The sequence below is a fragment of the Hippoglossus stenolepis genome, chromosome 5 (genome assembly GCF_022539355.2).
Source record: "Hippoglossus stenolepis isolate QCI-W04-F060 chromosome 5, HSTE1.2, whole genome shotgun sequence".
Taxonomy (NCBI): Eukaryota; Metazoa; Chordata; class Actinopteri; order Pleuronectiformes; family Pleuronectidae; genus Hippoglossus; species Hippoglossus stenolepis.
Window position 1 is genome coordinate 27,535,168 of NC_061487.1, and position 20,453 is coordinate 27,555,620.

Here is a 20,453-nt window from a genome sequence, read left to right on the forward strand (position 1 = left end):
TGTGTGTGTGTGTGTGTGTGTGTGTGTGTGTGTGTGTGTGTGTGTGTGTGTGTCTGTTACGACTTGAATACATTCACCCTGGTCTGTCATGTTCACATCTCCTACAGGGGAACGGTACAACAACACAACTGGTCCTGAGAGATGCTCACAAGAAACATCTCCGAGACACACAGACAAACAGATGCTGTCAGACGAGCACTGAACTCTGGGTAATCTCCAGAGATTCTCCAGACGCACAGCACGTGAGAACACAAACGTCCAGAGGCTCCGGACTTTCTCCAGAGATTCTCCTGCAGCTCCCGACTAGAAGCTGCAGGAGAGTCGGAGTGAGGCCATGTGAGAACACAGCAGCAGATTCCCTGGAGGATTCACAGCGAACGGGCGTGTTGATGGTGTTTCTCGACAGACGGACACATAGAAGACGCCAACTTGGAAAGACGAGCTTTTGGTGTTAAGGGCTGATGCTGAGGTCAATGTTCTGTAAACGTTACGTCCTGCTTCCTTCAAGCTGCAGCAGCCTTCACTCAAACGTTCTGGAGATTTCTTTACTTATTCTTAACATTTGAAAGACAAACTCCGGAGAAAGTACAGACCCTACAGGAAGTCCTCAAGTGAACACTTTGAAGATATTCTGTTGAGGTTCATGCAAACAGGACAACTGGACGGTGAGACAACCCAGGAACCAAACGGCTCCGGCCGCACACAAGTCCAAACTAGAACTTCTACAAAGCTGAGGAGCACGCGTCCACTAACTGTTCTGGACATACGCCCAGTGTCCGCCCAGTGTCCGCCCAGTGTCCGCCCAGTGTCCGCCCAGCTCAACCAGTACCAGCTGTACATCAGTGAAGGTGGTGACAGCCTCCATTGGGATTATCTCCCAGCGGTTTAATGGATGTTGAACATTTCCTGACTGACGACCTGACGGAACATTTAACCTTAAATCAATGTTTTTTTTACAGTCAGAGTTGTGGAAGGTGAATGTGTTTCCCAATATTTACCATTGGTCATGAAAAGTTATGAAAGTTTAGTTTTTATTTGCTCGACCCTGAATGTGAACCCATCTTGAAAGATTTCCTCATCGGACCATGTGAGTGAACTCCAGAAACTAGTTATTAACAATCTCCTTTTGCTTTTGGTAACAGTCACATCGTGAAACCCTGTGAGCGTACTGACCTGGACCCCTCCACGGTGCCTCCTCTTCATCCTCCCCCTCCTCTTCCTCCTCCCCAGCGCTGTGTCTCCGTCCTCGCTCGTCCCCGTCCTCATCTTCATTGTTGGTGCCTCCTCGTGACTCCTGCGTCTTTGGCTCTAGATACACAAGACAACACATTTAAACATGTTATTTAAACATGTTATTGACTCCCCAGCTCAAAATGTCAGATCGGCTTTCTCCAGGGACAAAGGTGTGTGTGTGTGTGTGTGTGTGTGTGTGTGTGTGTGTGTGTGTGTGTGTGTGGGGGGGGTAGTGGCTGTTCCTGTCTACTGATCAAAAGCAGCGGTGAAATGACTCCCTGAGCTGTGTAACACGACGCCTCACCACACCAGATCCACCCTTTGATTCTGCTGCACCTCCAGAATCAAAGAGTCGACACAAACCACTTCTTCACTTTCTGCACCTTCACCCTCCTCGTTGTTTATTAGGTTTTCCACCTATTTTTCTTTTTATTCTCTCGTCATCCGTTACCCAGAATCCCTCCCTCTCCTCTCCTCCTCCTCCCCGAGTAGGTGGCTCGCTTTTTCCTCTCTTCAATCTTTCTATCTCCTGCTGCTCCTCCTCCTCCTCCTCCCTTCATCCTGTCACCTTCAGCAGACACGGAGGCTGCCTGTGTTCTTCTAATCAGCAGTGATATCACTGCCATTGATCAAGCTGATTACACAGACTCCTGCTCGCTGATCAAACACTTCGTTGTTCTGCACGTGGACCTGTGTGTGTGTGTGTGTGTGTGTGTGTGTGTGTGTGTGTGTGTGTGTGTGTGTGTGTGTGAACCCTGACCTTTGCCTCCTCCCTGGTATCAGTTCATCCTCTCTATTAGCAGGACTGTTGATTAGTTAGATCAGATGAATAGTTACATCACAGCTCCTCTGGTTATCTGAGGTGAACATCTCTCTCTCTGCTCTTCATCATCACCATCATCATCATCATGAGGGTAAAGGTCACAGTGGATCACAAACATCTCTCTGTCGTCCAACACAATAAAACGATCTCTGTGCTGTCGTATCAAACTCTCCTAATACTGGTGACCTTCGTAATCATGTGACGACACATGTGAAGCAGCAAAGTCCACGTCAGGAAGAGGTCAGGGTCAAACCCCCCCCCACCAAACAACTTCAATGTATTTTTACGATTGTTACCGTGACGACAGAAATGTGTCACACCGACTGATCGGACGAAATATTGTTGCCACGACAACATCAGTTGATTTAGACAGATTAGCAGGAAACTTAGAAGAACCCATGTTGATCAAGATCAGGGGGTTTTCACTTTCTTTAACACTGAGAGATTTACATCAATTTCTCAGAAGATAATAAGTGAATCTTGTTGAAAAACTAAAATGGAGGAATTAAAATCGTTGGGCTGTTGGGCTTTGGAGGACGTGTGCGTTTCTATTATGGTCTGTATCTGCTCCAGGTTTATATTAAAGTGACGTCAGCGTAACTCTGGATTTAAAAATCACTTCCTCTACTTCCTGACTCCCTCTGTCCTTTGTCTCAATCCTCATCCTTCTCATAACTTCTGCCCTCCTCTTCCTCTTCCTCCTCTTCCTCCTCCTCCTCCTCTCATTCGTTCTGGAGCTGTCCCCGTCTCCAGCCTCCACCCCCCACCTCAGCCGTCTGCACAAAGACCATGTTTACTCTTGCATTCCCACTCCGATAAACAGCGATAGCTCCCGATCAATAGTGGCCATAAACGCCCTGTGACCACGTGACGCAGACACACCCCGTCCTTATTAATGCAACAGTTGTGAGATGGGATCAGCATTGTCAAATAAATCAACACACACACACACACACACACACACACACACACACACACACACAATCCATCTTCATGTCACATCCACCTTTCAACCTCATCCACACGCAAACACTCATACGTGGCAACATGGATGTACACAGTCTTAAGCAAGCAGGTCCCCCTCACACACACACATTTAAACACACACCTCCCCCCCCCCGCCTAAACAGTGCCATTATTTTCAGCTATAAATCACATTGAATGGCACATTGATTTTATCCTGCAGGGGCTGGAGCGAGGGAGGGGAGCTGGAGACACAGTTATTGCGTTTAATATTATCAATATTATCTCCCATATCATCTCAGACAGGGAGGCAGGTATCAGGAGGAGTCGACAGACACTTTTCTACCAGCCAACACCCCCCCCCACCCCCATCGCAAGACAGTCTCCATCAATCTGATAAGCTGAACTTCCCCTGTCACACCTGCAGGGCAAAGTCACCCGACAATATCGCCTCCCAACTTCTAGAGCCCGCCACACGTTTCTGTCTCTTGCGTCTTCTGCACGGTTTCTTTACACATCTGTGTTCCCTGACATTTCCAGATCAGGGAACAGTCTTCACAGACCTGCTGGTGTCATTTGGTGTCGCAGGTAAAAGGGAACGGGAGAAACCGGAGGAGCCTGAGCTTGTGTCGTCTCTCCGCGTCCACACTGAATCCATTCAGCCACAAACACACACACATTCAGTGTTTAAGTCTAAAATAACAAAGTGTGAATGAGGCCAAAGCTTTTTACACACTCTGAAGAGAGGACTTCCTCCCGTTAGTGTTGCTGCTGATGGTGTGAAACAGGACTTTAGCATTACTGATGTATGTCAGTGTGAGATTTCATCAGTTTATCATTTCATCATCATCATTATTATTATCAGTTAGAATTAAACTTTAATTAAAAGGAATGAAAATTGAAAAGGTTTTTTTGGTGGAATAAACACTTTGAGTTCAAACTTGACTTTTTTACATTAAATTGTATAAAATATTATTTTCTCCATTAATCGGCCGATTGTTTTGTCTGAAATTTATTGTTAATGATGGTCAGAACGAGTCGAAAGAGCCAGATTGATCAGGTAAATTCACACACACACACACACACACACACACACACACACACACACACACACACACACACACACACACACACACACACACACACACACACACACACACACACACACACACACACACACACACACATATGTCAGCCTGCTGGAAAACACGAGGACGTTCTGTGTGCGTTTCTTTATGGGGTCGGACGGGGTCAGTTTATCAGACTTCACTGAACAGAAACGCAGATGAAGTCCGGATCTAAAATGTGGAAAAGTGAATTTTGTGATTGAATTTAAAATGTTCACAAGATTTGTCGTTTAGGATTTTTGTTGTAAACATGACAAACACTTCTTTGGCGTCCGAATATCCTGGAGGACAAACCCACGATGGTTCCAGTGAAATCCAGCGTGATCTCAAGCTGCTGGTTTTTATTTATATTTCAGGAGATAGAGATCAGTAAAATTAGTCTCCCTTTCGTCCTCTGCATGTGTGTGTGTGTGTCTTTGTGTGAGGTTACTATCAGTTTAAACCAAAATCATAATGTGGCAAATGTCTGCAATTAGCATTTATTAAAATGTCTCTATTTGTCTGTGTCGTAGAATCAAATCTGTGGATTCCACAGATCCACCAGCGCTGCAGCTTGTGAGAAAACAGTCGACTTCACAACAGACGCACGAAGCAGCGACGTTACGTCCAACACGAACACGTTCGATTCACATCGAAACAGAACAGCAGCGTTTCCTCCGTCTGAGAGAAGCTGAATCTGTCAAATATCTGTTTGTTTTCCTTTCAAAATTACTTGAATGAAATCATTTCATCGATACTGCGCATGTACCGATTAGAACTGTCCATCATAACGAAACCCGGAGAGGTCACGGCCTCCGGCATCTGTTTGTGCATCACACACTTGTTCCTGTTTCACCACTGATCACATTGTGGTAAAACACGTAAATTTAACAAGAAAAAAAAGAAAATGGAGAGCTCAACAATTACAGAGTTCAAACTGAGGTGACACGACTGAGTAATCAGTCAAGAGGTGGATTTTATCAGGTTTCCTGTGATGTACAAGTGCGATCGGCGTGTAACGGAAAAAAAAAAGGAACTTCGCTCGTTTCGGCGGGTCGCTGCAACTGTCGGGCGATTCTGAGAAGAGAGGGGGAGGGGGGGGTAAAAACAAACCCCACAACAGAGAGAGAGACGCACTGAGCAGATGTTCAAGTCTTCCTCGGTAAAGTTGTGTGTGTGTGTGTGTGTGTGTGTGTTCATTAATGTAGTGGCTGTGTGTCGGGCTGAGGAGGGGAGTTATAGAGAGAACACAGTGCTCGGTGCTGTGTTTTTCTTGCTTAAGTTATCAGGGCGGTTATCGCCAGTGTGTGTGTGTAGGTGTGTGTGTGTGTGTGTGTGTGTGTGTGTGTGTGTGTGTGTGTGTGTGTGTGTGTGTGTGTGTGTGTGTGTGTCTCTTCCAGATGGTGGATAAGAGGCCTTGCCTTTATTAGCCAGTGTTGGCCAGATAAAGACCTGGTATTGATCCCAGGTTGAAAGAGCAGGTTCGTCAAACATGGCTGATTTACAGGGAACTGATAATGGCAGCACTGGGCAACCGAGGAACCCCAGAAGAGAGAGAGGGGAGTAAATCAACAGTGCAGTGGGGACGTGTGTGTGTGTGGTGTGTGTATAAGTATAATATAATCACACTACACACACACTTTATTAAAAGAAACAAAATAAGTAAGTAAGTAAGTTTGCAATCGACAGGCGACTCTGCTCACGTGTGCAGTCTGCCTGACTTCTCCCATCTTCTTCTTCTTATACAATCTAATACACACATAACCCCCTCACCTCACCTCACACACACACACACACACACACACACACACACACACACACACACACACACACACACACACACACACACACACACACACACACACATCTAGCTAATCTATAATCTCGTCTCGATTAGCACCTGACAGAATTTCCATGGGTTTATCAAACCAAGCCAACCAACAGACGCTTATCACTTCCAGCCCCAAAATTTCACAAGAGCAGGAATTTTTGAGATTAAAAAAACACAGCTAGTGAAATCTTGAATAAGTCAAAAGAATATGACTGAAAACTCTGCTATCACACAGTGGAGGGGAGGTGGGGTGGGGGGGTATGTGGGGTGGGGGGGTGGGGGGGGATAAGAGGTGCATGAAGGGGCAGATCCACTGGAACCAAGATTGAACCTTGTGAATTCTTTTTTTTCTTCTTCTTATTCGTTTAGACACAATAGAGATAAAGTTGTGATACAAACAGAAAGCTGCAGCCTCACGGTGCGTGTTTGGTTCTCCTCTTCGTCTCTGGGTGACGTTAACCGTCTGCTGACAGATAACAGGTAGACCGGAGATCTGCTGCTAACCACTAACACCTGCCAGCAAACTGCATGTGTGGGGTTTTGATTGGAGGAGGCGGATGTGAATCTTCGTCAGTTTTCAAACCCATGATTTGTCTCCAGTGAAATCTGATTATTTAAGTGAATGTATGTGAGCGACTGTACACACTGGGCATCTATTTTAGTTATGAATGTTCCTCCTCACCTTCGTTGTACAGTGGCGTGTATGACGGGGGGCTGGAGCTGTCGCCCTCCAATGAATCGTCCGGGTCCGAGACTCCGCCCTCTTCTCCCGATAGGCTGTGGCTGTCCAGTGTGTTTTCCTCGCCACCGTCGAGATCCCCGAGGGAACCTGCAGGAGGAAGAGGAGGGAACGTGAACACCTGAGTCTGAACGGCTGAGACATGCGAGGAGCTGACTCCAAAACAAGAACAACGGAAACTGAGATGAGGTGAACAGCATCAACACGCCTGCTGCTGGGACGCGGTATTTGCGTCCTCCAGAGAATTTCAGGAAAATGTCCAGGAGTTCAGTGCATGTCTGAGAGCAGCATTTCATATCAGAGCACCAAATACTCAGAAATAATGAGTATAATAAAAATAAAGAAGCTCCACAGGGAATAATAAGGTTCACATAATAATATTAGACCAGACGTCTGCAGGATGTGAGTTTAATTATCTTTCCTTTGGGCCTTGAGTCCAAACAGGGAGGAGGAAAAATAAAGTTCCTCTACGTGTGAGCAGCACTGAGACTGAGAGACAGGAAAAACACCCTAAACACACTGATCCTCCTTTTTTTAAATGAACTAATTCCACAAAAAAAAAAAAACAAGGTTTTGAGAATTGGACATGCTGAACAATCTAATCCAGAAGATTAATAGCAAGAAGCCAAGGGGGACCTTAAAGCCAAATTACAGTATACCTAAAAATGTAGCTAAGAGAGTGATTAGCGCAGGGCTGATCTATATCAATTACAGTTTCATAATCCCTGCTGACCACAGTAATTATACACTACTTTTGATCTATTTTAGCCCGTTTGAAGATTACACCCACATAAAAATGGAGTCAGTTAATATGAATTTAATGTGACTTTTTTTTTTAAATTGCCTCGTTAATAACACTCAGTCTGGAGCACGAGGGCGTCGAGCTGCTGTGACGCTGCATTAAGAGCTCCACGCGCTGAACTGTACAGCGCTGTTCACCAGACGCATTTGGCCTCTGTGTCTAAAGGAGTTGCAGTTATTAGTGTTTCAAGGCTCGCCGCCTCCATTATGCTCGTCTGCATCAGATGACACGCTTCATTCTGGGTTCCCGAGAGGACGCCACCAGAGAATTATTAATTCAAGGTAACCGTTTCCTTTAAGAGGATTATAGGGAGCGGCGGAGTGGAGCGGGAAAAACGGTTAACGAGCTGCCGAGGGTGAAAACGGCTCACGCACACGACGACAGTGTCCTGGAAAGTCGAGGAGGGAGGGACGCGTTGTTGTTGAGTAACTGAAATGAATACAGAGGTTTCATTCCCCACCGTCTCCCCCTCCATCCAGACAGGTTGTAAATTAATTTCCATTAGGTTGTGTTGAACGAACAGGGAGGGAGGGGGGGGGGATTGTTTCAGAGCTAAAGCCGTGACTAGGGGCGTATATATTTACAATACTGGAACAAAAGGAGTCTATAATCTATACAAAGCACACAACAATACCCGTGAATAAAGAAGCTTGTAGAAGAAGGGAGAGGCAATTTTTCTAATTCTGTTAATTTCACTTCCAAAGCAATTAAAAGCAAGCAGAGATAATGCTGGGAAACAATCGCCGAGTGAGAAAGTGTTTCTGTCTTTGTAAATGAAACATCTTTAGGCTAATTTCAACTTCCACGCCTGCATGGTTCACTCTAATTTCAGATAAAATTAACACAGCTAGATTTGGACCTTCATAAAGAACGAGTAGAGGAGACGGAAAAAAGAAGATCGATCCTGAACACAATATTTTTAGAATTAGGTCTATGTCGCCTGAGCTTTGCTAGATCTAATTTTCAGTATCTATAAGGACATTTTCATACAATTAATTTTCCTTTAATCATAATTGTACAAAGGGACTTCTCGGTATAAAATTCCAATTATATTTCCTGTTTAAAATGTAAGTTTGAATTATGATTTCTCCCCTCATTACGGCTCTGGTTTAATGAATCAATCACTGCATCACCGCTTTCAGACGTTAAATTGCGCGGAAAAAGTTTTCGGCCCCACTTTCTGTCGTCTTTTATCCAAGGAGAAACGCTCCCTCTTCCCCGTCCTGCCTCGGATGGTTGGCAGGGAGGATATAACCCCGGTGATAAGTGCGCCACATTCTACTTCATTTCCCAGTTTAAAAGTTAAAGCCTTATTAATTGTTACAGGCTGATATCCACCGGAAAAATTGGACTGGAGTTATTGGAGAGATGGAGGAATAACAGAAGGCACAGCCCACATCTGTATCTCTGCAGGAAGCACATGAATTAGGTTGACACTTATCCAGCAGCACCAGTGAAAATGAAATTCAGGAAACACTTTGCATCAGTTCCTGGACACAGAAGAACTCGAGGGTTTGAAGAAAAACAAAAAAATGTCCAGAACAAACTGCTCCTTCGCGAGAGCTCGACCTCAAAGCAGCGACCGAAACGATTCTGGGTCAAAATGTGCATCTGCCTAAAGAAAGACGCTGCGTAGGAGTGAAGAGCTGAGACGGTTTAACAAACACGAACACAGACAGAAATCTAATCAAGTGGGAAACTCAAAATGAAGCTGCAACAAATTATTGATTTCTCTATCAATCATTTTCTGATTAATCACACGTGCATCACAGAGCGCCACAGGAAGTTGTTCCTGCCCCAATTTATCTGCAATAACCACTTACCTGTTCTTTATACTGTATTATAATATACACACGTACATATACATATAGTAGTAGAATGAGCAAAATGCACATGTTTTCACATAATTTAAATTTATATATATTGTACTTTTTGTCTGTATACATTTCTATATTTGGTTGGAACAACTGTAACAAAACTCAATTTCCCCCGAGGATCAATAAAGTTTAGATTCTGACTATTTTACTGAAATTAAAACATCTAACACTAGTTTTTATAATCAATGGTGGCATCTTCAGTTTTATTTCTGATTTAACATTTTAAATGCTTTTAATTTATATAAATCTGATACTTAGTGTAGGAAACCTATTTTCTTATTTGCTAAATGATGTCAAGACTCTCAAACTTTAATACAATTTATTTAAGAGACAATAAGATCAAATAATTTATAAAACACACCAACTTTTCTTCTGCTTCAATTTTCAGACACAATTTTGAGAAATAACCAGCGAACATAAATTACTAAATGGATAAATTGATAGAAACTAACTGATTATTTTTATATCAATCAGCTGAAGCAGAAATAAATTGTTGATAATAATAATCAATGAAATGTTCTTGTGATTTGTGATGCTTGTGAGGATTTGTTGGTTTTCTGGGGCTGTTCAGAAAAATCTGTACAATACAGCCGACCTCATGAGACCAAACTGAAGAGCGGGACGTGAAGTGTCCCACTCGTGAGACTGTGAACATAGTGGTTCGGTCTGATCTCTCAGCTGAAGACGATGAGTGAAACAATGCGCAGGACAGACGTGGTGTCGGAGCTGCAGCGCCGCAGCCGTCTGCCTCGGAGGTGCGAGAAGAGGCAGAACAAAGTGCTGCGGCTGATGAAGGCACCAGAGATACTGCTTTATTAACTCTCTGTCCACATCAAACCTGCAGCGAGCAGCGAGCTGATTAAACACAGAGACAACACACATCAAACCTGCGTGCTCAACAAGCCTGATTAAACAGACGCAAGCCGCGCCGCTCTCACGCTAATAACCCGCCGCACTAAGAAAGAAAAAACATAAGACCTGAAAGCAAGAGAAGGAGTGCGGAGGGGGAGCGGGGGAGAGGAGTACTTGTATCAGACAATCACAGACTTAAGAAGAGAAACATAAAAAGAGGATATTTAGAGAAAGAATGGGGGAGAGAGTGGGAGGCGGGGGGGAAGGTAGCTGACACAGAGTCACCCCCTGGAGAGGAGCCACTTATTGATCAGAGTGGAGAGAATTACCCACTGAGGAAATACTTTTAATCAACTTTTCACTTTAAACAACATCTCAACGCTGCATGGGCTCTTATCACAGCTCCATGCTCCCCCACAGGAGGAACCATCCACACAGACCCTGATATCGATCCATTATATTCAGCTTCAATAAAAATCAGCTTTCTTCTCCTCGGCCTTTGGGATCCGAGCTGCTAACGACCTCCCATTGATTACTGCAGCGTGACAAACTCCAGAAAACCTATAGATTCGTATTTCTTTCTGAAATCCCCGGGACTTCCTGACTTATCCTGCTTCATATCTAGATGATGACGATCAGTCAGAAACACACAGGGTTCAGAGGGGGGGGTGCACACGTTGGCTCAAAGGTTGTGGGTGTTGAGGCTCAGGAGGCTGCGTTTGAAAACTGATGGAGTCACGGCTTCACTGTTCCATCTCCTTCGAATGTGTCCTTTCATCCCCGAGGAACAAAGGCTCCAACTGGTGGATCCTGCCCAACACATCCCAGGATTCATGCCCTTCAGCGACGGACAGCAAGCGACTGGATCACGCTTCCACTCAAACTAACAGCTAACGTTACATGTTTAAAGAAAAATGTGACTTTAAATAAATGTTTGTCAAAGATGTTTTCTGTCATTTCAGGTCGTTCTTATCCCACTGGTGTTTGTTCACGGAGGAGAATCGTCCACATTTGTTAGCGGTGGACGATTCGGTGCCTGAGCTGTGATGAACCTCTCAGCTGTTTGAAACCCGACGTGTCTGTTTCTGTGGATCTGAACAAACAGGAGTTCTAAGATGTGTCAACAGAGGAAACAGAGGCGGACTCGAGCGGCACAGGTGGAGCTCGCACCCCCGCCAAGGCCCAACAGCCCCTTTAAAGTCAATCACACACACACACACTCATACATATCAGTTCACTAAATACGTCCATCAATCTCTGGGAAATGACGTTAAAGACAGTAAATACAAAACCCTGGATATAACCTCTGATCTGCATCTGCACCGAAATCTAACGACTTCTTCACAGACACAGGAACCGTCGCTACATCATCAGCTGTCGACCACGTTTACAAACTAAATGTCTCCGTCAAATCTCTGAATTGAAAACCTTATTTGGTAAATTACAGCAGACTCGTAGTGTATTTACCTCTGTACTGATGGATGAAAAGTAGACATGTGCAGTAATATAGAAAATGGAGGAATTGATTGAATTGAGAAGCTGATGAAGATTCACACCTCTGGTACTTAATAGTGTTTTACTATTCAAATTAGTCCGACTTAATTATACACGTCCGCTGAACCATGAAATCTCGACATTTGCACTTTAAATGTTTTTATGTGCAGAGAAATCACCGAGGAGTTTTTCATTTCCACGCCACAGCAGGTTTGTCGTCTGCCCCCGAGATAGAAAAGTCGCTCGCCAACAGTGACATGACGACATGGACGGACTGAATGTGCAGAAAGAGAAACGAGGTGGAAACACCTGCAGGAGAGAAGAGTGTGAGAAGAGCAGCGACGCCACACTGCAGTGATGAAGAGGAGCGACGATGCACGTGTGTCAAACTGTTTATTCTCAGCCGATTCATTTGAATTCTTAAATTGTTTGTGTTTGAACATTTAAAAAAGGGTCTTAAATTTAAAAAGGCATTCCAGGAATATTTCATCTATTCTCTCATTCCTCCTCTCTCCATTCCAACCGGCAGTCTCTCCTTTATATTCTAACTTCCTCCTCTCTTTCCGTCTTTATCTCTCCGTTCCTCATCCCCTCTTATCCCCACCTTTCTTCTCCTCCGTCCCCTTTCAACATCTCTCTCTCTCTCTCTTTCCCTTATAGTCCATTACCTTCCCTCCCTCTCGCCTTCTCTTTCTCTCCCTCCCCTCCATCCCTTTTTCCTTTTCTTTTTCTTTTTTTTCCCGGTGAAACCGCTGGTGACTGGGAGCGTCACTCTGTGCGGATAGCTGGGAGCCGTTGGCGGTTATCGGCTCCTGCAGACTCTCTCTGCCGGTCTGATCTGTCTCCTCTTCATTAAGCAAATACGCCGACGTGGAAATGAAAACATAATAGCTATTTGATTTCCAGCGAGATATTTTGCATATTGGTTCGGAGCTGATAGCGGAATTTCATCAAGTCATTTTTTTTTTTCTTTCCTTCTCTCTTCCCTCCCTATCCCACCACTGCCCCCACTCCCCACCTCCTCCTCCTCCTCCCCCCCCTCCTTCCCCTTCCCTCCATCCTCACGCTTTAAAAACTGAATTACTGAGGCAGGCTGGCTTTCAGCTTTCTTTACATTGCTGGGAAGACGGGGGGGAAAAAGACGGAGTGAGAGAAATCTAGTTCCCCAGAAAGACTACTTAAACGATTAAATACCCCCCTCCCCCATTCCCATCTTTTCTCTCTCTCTCCCTTTTTGATAACAAGGAAGAAAATTTAAAGAATTCACAGTACTTATGGTTGACTATACTAATCAAAGATAGGAGTGAGAAAATTAACTCCTTAATGAGCACAGCCGTCTCTCTGATAAAGGTCCTGGGGAGACAGCCGGGTGGGACACTGGCTGAACCTCGGGAGGGAGACACAGAGGAGGAGAGGGGGAGATAGAAAGCGATAGAGGAGGCCACCGGATGGAGGGATGGAGTGTAATCGAAACAGAACGAGAGAGACTTGACATCATGCGGGGGTAACAATTAGTTTCCCCTCCTCTGAGGAGGAGATACTTGCTTCTTGGGCACGAGGAGGGCAGGTAAAGAGATAGCAGCAACACCGCCCCTATAGTGCCACAGATACCCGCCGTAGCTTTGTATCAGCCGTGATGGATGGTCCAGTAGCGGGGTATCCTTCATGCCCCCGGAGAGAAAGCTCTGCCCTGGAGGAGAGGATCAGCAGCCTCTTCACAGCAGGCCTATCTGATAGTCCGGCGCCTCTCAGGAGGACTATTCACCGGCCCCAGCCCCTGAAATAAATCTCCCTGCTGCTGCTTTCCATGTTGGAACAGCGTGTTGCTTCACAGCTGATAGCGGCGCTGCCATGTTAACGCTGCGGCCCGACGAATACTGTACACACTCACACATACAGAGGAGCAGATACACACATCAGGAGCTCTGCAGCCGTTACTTTGGAATAACAGAGAGTCTAACCACATCTATTATTCATCAGTTAATCAGGCTGCTGTTGGTTAAGAGTTTTATCATTGTCACCAAAAGATATTTTCCTTACACTTTCTGAGCCCACGAGCTGCTGCACCAACACTTCTTCTGGATTTGATTCTGTAAAACAGCTCAGTAATTTCAGAGGCGGATCAAAACATATTTTCTGGTGTTTTCGATTGTAAACACAAAGGAACTAGTCTGAAGATTCTGACGATACCTGTTATTCTAAATTCATTTGACGAATACATCCCCGCAACTCAAATATGGTGACATCTGGTTTAAATAAAAATCTAGATGGTGTTGAACAAAATGTTTGGACACTTCCCAACGGCAGCTCACAAACCATCAGGTGACGTCACGGTGGGTTGAACCCTGGTGGAACCACTGGGATCATTTCTGCTTAAAGCTACCTGAGGTCAGAGTTCGCTGCTGTGTCACCTGTAATGTCAATAATAATAATTATAATAATGTGAATTTAGCGGATAAGAAATCCTGATTATTATAATAACGCTAATAACTGATACCAGGTGACCAGGGACCCGCGAGTGAAAAGATGTCGTTACAGAACAAGAACCACTTCTGCTCTGAAACTCCAGTAAAGTGTTGTACGTCGTAATGTGAACTGACTCTGTACTGTTTGTTATACCTTCAGAATGACACGTCTTTATTTACCCCCCCGTCACTGCAGCGTCTCACTCGTCTGCTGCTGTAACGCCGGCGTGCGGAGACGTCTGCTGATGTCTTTGATCAAGTCTTTCCTCTGGTATTTTGTTTCACAACTGTTTCTCCTCTGGCAGCACTTCAGACGCACTCACCCTAACGCACTGTTTCATTTTCCTCAAGGATGCTCCACTCCCACATAACTGCACCCTCACATCACAGAGGAGCGGCAGACTGCGGCGAGGAAAAGCAGCGAGGAAAAGCTGCGTTCCTCTGAAACTCTGAAGAACAGACGGGGCAGTGACAGAGTTATGTTACAGACACACACTGGAATTCTCAGAAGAGGAGAAACCACCACCTTTGATGCCACAGATGGAAATTCAAAGCAATCCAACTTCTCTTTCCTGTTCCCAATGTTATATCTTTAGTTACTGCCACCGAAGCCCCGGCTGCCCTCTGACCATCTGACCATCTGACCAGGAGCACGTCCTGCAGTTTGGAGCGAGAGGAACCACGTGGTCCTCGACCAGATTCGACCTGGTGACGCTGCTGATCTATCCCATATCTGCAAATCAGGGGATTGTCCAAATTCCACAGAGACGAGAATCACAGGGAAATAAATATCTGAATATAATGTGAGGAATCACTGTCTGAAAAATCAAACTTTCTTCAAATTTGGTGCAATTTGGACACGTGGCATGTTCAATATATTTATATATCAATGTAGAAAGTCCCTCAGTGAAGTGTAAACCTCTCAAGGCTCAACAGTCTACTTACATTCAATCAAGCTGCAGCACATTACACCCCCTCATCGAGATCAGCTCCCTCAAGTCATTCAGTAGTTTCTGTGTAATCATGCTGACAAACAAACAGACGGGTGGAAACAAAGCCTCCCAGTGGGTGCTCTGCAGCAGGGGGGGGGGACTCATCCCCTTTTCCACTGCTCCAAAAACCCCACTAACATCTGGCTGGTGTCTGCAATGTGAACATGATGGTCTTTCACTCCCGGGTCACATGACTCTGGGGTTGACACAGGTTTTTAGATCGGCCCTTAATGGCAGTGATGGATAAAGACACCCGGGTGATCGTCTGGCGAGGTGAGAGAACCTGCTGGCAACAAGAAGGGACTTGAACCTGCGTTCAGTGCTCTGCAGCCTGCAGACAAAGTCCGATGTGTCCTCACCACGTCCACAGTCCACCGCTGCGACGGCTCAAGTACTGCAGGTCACCGAGTGCTGCTCAGGACACTCAGGTCCAAACAGGCAGGTTCAAAACAAGATCTGCACGGGTTGTAAAACAATACCAGACAGGATGTGACCTTTCAAGTGTGTGTTAGATCTACAGCATAATTTAGATTTAGTCTTTCTCTACGCAGGTTATATGGACTACAAATAAATAACGGCTGAAAGTGTGGTTGATGTAACAGGTGGCTTTGAAAGAGGGAACGAATGAAGAAAGAAAGAAGAAAGAAAGAAAGAAAGAAAGAAAGAAGGAAAGAAGGGGGGTTGTTTGGAGGGAGGAGATAGAGAGCAGTTACCGAGCAGCCGAGCTGAGACCCTGGACTATTGAAGCCAGGCATGCAGACGAGAAAGCCAGCCGATAAGCCCGGCTGATAAAAGATAGAAAATAGCAGCAGATTTGAACTTTCCCACCGTCCTAAGATCCACAGGGGGAGGAGGAGTTGATTCAACTACTTATTGAATCCGTTCCTATCTACACCAAACCCCCACCACCCCCCTCCAAAACCCAACAAGGCAAGGCCACGACTGCAGCACGGATACAAGGCTGATACACAGAAATACACACTCAGCAGGGTTCCCACTGTAGAACAATGACACGACTCTTCTACAGGCTGTAGTGAACACTTGTGATACTTGGAAATACCACAACACACACACACACACAGAAGAATTTAAAAGTTAAAATAACCAGAAAGACTCACAGAGAGGTCAAGGGAAGGTCATCGAGTTCCTACACGTACACACACACACGCACGCACGCACGCACACACACACACACACACACACACACACACACACACACACACACACACACACACACACACACACACACACACACACACACACACACACACACACACACACACACACACACACACACACACACACACACACACAAGGTCATAAAAGATGTGAAGTCTACCCATCATCGTTCCATCCTCAAATCATATCAGAGACAGTGTTTCTCTCCATATCTCTGCTCCTCTCCCTTGATATAAGACTTGGCCTTGAGTAAGATGGTGAGAATTTTAACACACTTACATACAGTACACACACAGACAGACAAGTATGCAAGCACCAACGGTTACTTTAACAAAAGGAGATGGAGAACACGCACACGCACGCACACGCACACACACACACTAAATGTTTGCTGAAATAAGGTCATTGCCGACATGGTTTTGGCTGTGAAATTTATTGATGGGATTCATTCACAAGGTCTACGCTGCAGACGTGATTCTCCGACTCAACAGCACAGGTGGGACAATATTCTAAAACACACAAAACCCTCGGGCACCATGCAAAACCACACACTCACAAACACACACACACAAATGTTTCACTCTTACCATTGGCTGTTCTTTCAAAGCAAATAAGGTGTTTGCATGCGGTGTTGCTAACTTGCTAACGTGTGTTTCTCACTGACTTGTCGGGCCCAGTTCTCTTTGTCTGGTTCAACTAACTTCCAACTTTCTTTCTGATGATTTTACACCTAAATGTGAAATTAGAGCACAAGCGTTAATGTGTGCGAGAGCAGAAGCTCGGAAACGGCCACTAGTCACATTAATGGGCCAAAATTCAGTCCCCATAATATAACTTGCATTGGATATAAATTGGATTATGACTGGAGACGTATTGTATCTGCATTTCCAGGTTTTTTTACATTAAATCCTGTAACGACGCTACCACACGATCTGTGGCTGGTGAATAACAAGGTTACGTATCATCTGTGACACGATGCATCACATGAACAGAGAAGAGGCCGACGAGGAAGAAGAACTGGAAACTGTCAGATCAGACGCAGATCAAACATATGGACGATTAACAACATGAGACGTTTCTCCGAGTGTGTACAGTACGAGGGAGGATCTGTTCCCGTGCATGTGCGGGTTTGACTTTTACTGTGATTAGTGTTTGTCTGTAATGTGTGTGTGTGTGTGCGTGATATAATAAGCCCGATTGCAATCCCTGCTCCTTGATCTCAACCTTGAATAAAGATGGGAGGCAGATGAGAGATTATGATGGTCTGCAGGAGGAGAGAGAGACTCATTCCACTCTGGTCCTCCCTCACTCGCCCGCCAACACCACATCTCTGACATGAATCAGCTCCGCGTTCATGTGACCGGAGGGAAACAAAGATCTTCCTCAGCTGATGAGGTGTGGGACTCATTAATCGTCTCTTTCCAGGTTTCTTGCTTTCATTCACCTTGTTCCTCTCGCTGGTCTCCTCTTCCTTCTCCTTCCTCCTCTGTCTAGTTTCACCCGCTCATCTTCCTCCTTCCTTGTTTAGCTAACTCATCCTCCGCCTCCTCCTCCCGATCGGCCTCTCGAGCGCCATGGCCTCGCTGCTCAGCCCTGAGACCTCATGTTAACAGGAGGAACCTAAACACGCGCGCAGATGTTTCTGCTCGTCTCAGAGACTAAACACAGCGAGGGGAGGAGAGGGAAAACAGCTCCGACAAACAGAGACCAAAAACACCAGTGAGAATGCAACAGGAAAATCCCTGTGGACGGTGTGTGTGTGTTCCTGTGTCTGCCTCCGTCACATCATCAGAGAGCATCTTCAATTCAGAGTGAACGCGAATTAACTAAGTAGATTCATTAAAATCCATAATTTTGGTACAAGTGAAAAACTAATTTGCAAATCAACAAAGCAGCTGCAGGGAATTAACAGCAGAAAATACAGAAATACATTAAGTGCAAAATATATCAGCATAAAAACGTTTATTGAGTTTTATTATGATGCAGTTTTAATTAGAGCCTGAGACAGACGTGGAGTTTTGGGGTAAAGTAGAGTATATATCTGCAGATATACATTTATTGAAAAAAATGATTCCTGTGATGTCGTTATCGAACGCTTTACAGTTTAACCATAAACTTATTTATACACGCTTATGAATAAAAAGAAAATACAACAAAACGAGAACATTTGAATTGAGAAAATATTTTACACATAAAATTGATCATAAATGCAATTTTTTTATTCTGTAGAATTACATTTTTCCTCGGCACACAGCGGCAGACAGAGCGCTGATAACGGCATCTCAGTGAAAAGCCCAAATTGGCCCATTTTAATGAGCCAACTCATGAATCAGTCAGGCTTTAGTTTTAATTGGCGCGTGTGGAGTTTGCATGTTCCGGTTTATTTAATAAATTAAAGAATTTTGACTCAGATACATAGAGCAGGGAATTACAGATTTAAAAACTCAACGCGTCAGTGCTCTGTGGAAGCGGGACACTTTTTCTAAATGACATCAGACCTAGTTCGACATTTCCGTTTTGCAGTGTCTAGTTATTCATGTGCAGTGATAGTGACGCCAGTTCGTGCTCAGCAGCCGTGGTGTTGTGTGATTATTTTATTAGAAGGAGACTTTCTAACTGCTTTGAAATAGTTTTGAATGCAGACGTTACACTTGAAGTCAAGTGTCACACGAGCTGGATATATAAATAAGCAGCGATCAAGGCCTTGAAAAAAAAAAAAAAAAGAAATTCAATATGCCATTGTTCCACATGACAGAATCAGAATTGTGTATCTGTGTGATGTTTGGCTGCCTCTCCCACTGCCAAGCAGAGGAAGGGTCCACCAGGAAACCCTCTCTGAGAAGTAAAGAGAAATACCAACGGGGTGGGGGGATAACAGGGCAGAGAAGTGATGAAGATAAAGAAACAGACAAGCAGAGCAAAAGAAAAAACAAGGGGAAAGAGATATGGAAAGATGATGTGTGTGTGTGTGAGGGGCGGGGTATCTTTTTGTTGGAGAGAGTGCACAAATCTGGAAGAAGAAGAAGAAGAAGAAGGGGGGTACGCCACTCACAACTTGGCTTTGCATCTGTTATCTCCGCCTCCTGTCACAAGGCTTAAAATAAAAATAAAAATAAAGTGAGATGGTGGCAGCAGTGTTGCAGCGATAGCCCCGTGGAGCACGGAGAGGGGATGTAAAGCAGATAGCTGGTTAAATATAACCCGCTGCAAGGCTGGCAGCGGCAAAGAAAGGGGGTATTTTCAAGAGGCAGGGCATCACTGGAGCCCTCACTGCCCAGATAACATCCGTGTTAAGAGAGCGAGTGTGTGTGTGTGTGCAGGCAAAAGACATATCCATAATTACTCTACTGATCGAACAAACACACACACACACACACACACAGACACAAGTATGCAAGCACCAACGGTTACTTTAACAAAAGGAGATGGAGAACACACACACACACACACACACACACACACACACACACACACACACACACACACACACACACACACACACACACACGGAGCAGAGCCAAGAAAAGATGTGCTCGCTCACATCTATGTATCTCTCTGCCTCACCAAAGGAAGTATCAGCGCCGCCCGACCCCCCCACAACGAAACGCAAAAAGTCACAACGGGATTTCTGATGGGAAAAATGTGCTTTCCTCAGATGATGGTCAGATAGAGGGGGAGTACAGCCAAATGTCAAAGATGATAAATGGAAGGGTGCAGAGACAAGATCATACACACAAACACACACAGATACAAACACACACACACACAGACACACACACACACACACACACACACACACAGGACGGCAGGCGCACAGAGAAATACTCTCTTCCTCACTTGTTCTCATAAAAGCTCACATGCAAATACTCACACACCAGCGCTGCAACTATCACTTCCACATTTGATGAATCTATTGACGATGACAAACAGGTTCAGGTCAGTTTTCACGTCTGAGTTAAATATGACGAGGGTTTTTTTTTAAAAAAAGGCTTCACATTTAAAACTCACTGTATCTAATGATGCATCTGTTTATAAGTTCTTAAATATCTTTGGCTTTGACCAGTCGCACAAATATTACAAATATTTAGTTCACAAAG

General features: G+C 44.8%; 1 protein-coding gene across 1 annotated transcript in view; it reads right to left on the reverse strand.

Moving 5' to 3' along the window:
- The window catches only part of zfpm1 (zinc finger protein, FOG family member 1), an 81,776-nt gene that overhangs the window by 38,667 nt on the left and 22,656 nt on the right, over nt 1-20,453 (reverse strand). The window contains exons 2-3 of the mRNA XM_035155858.2: nt 6,639-6,785; nt 1,174-1,308 (exon numbers count right to left, since the gene is read on the reverse strand). Of these exons, the coding sequence (XP_035011749.2) occupies nt 1,174-1,308; nt 6,639-6,785 (282 nt within the window). The remainder of the gene's footprint in view (nt 1-1,173; nt 1,309-6,638; nt 6,786-20,453) is intronic.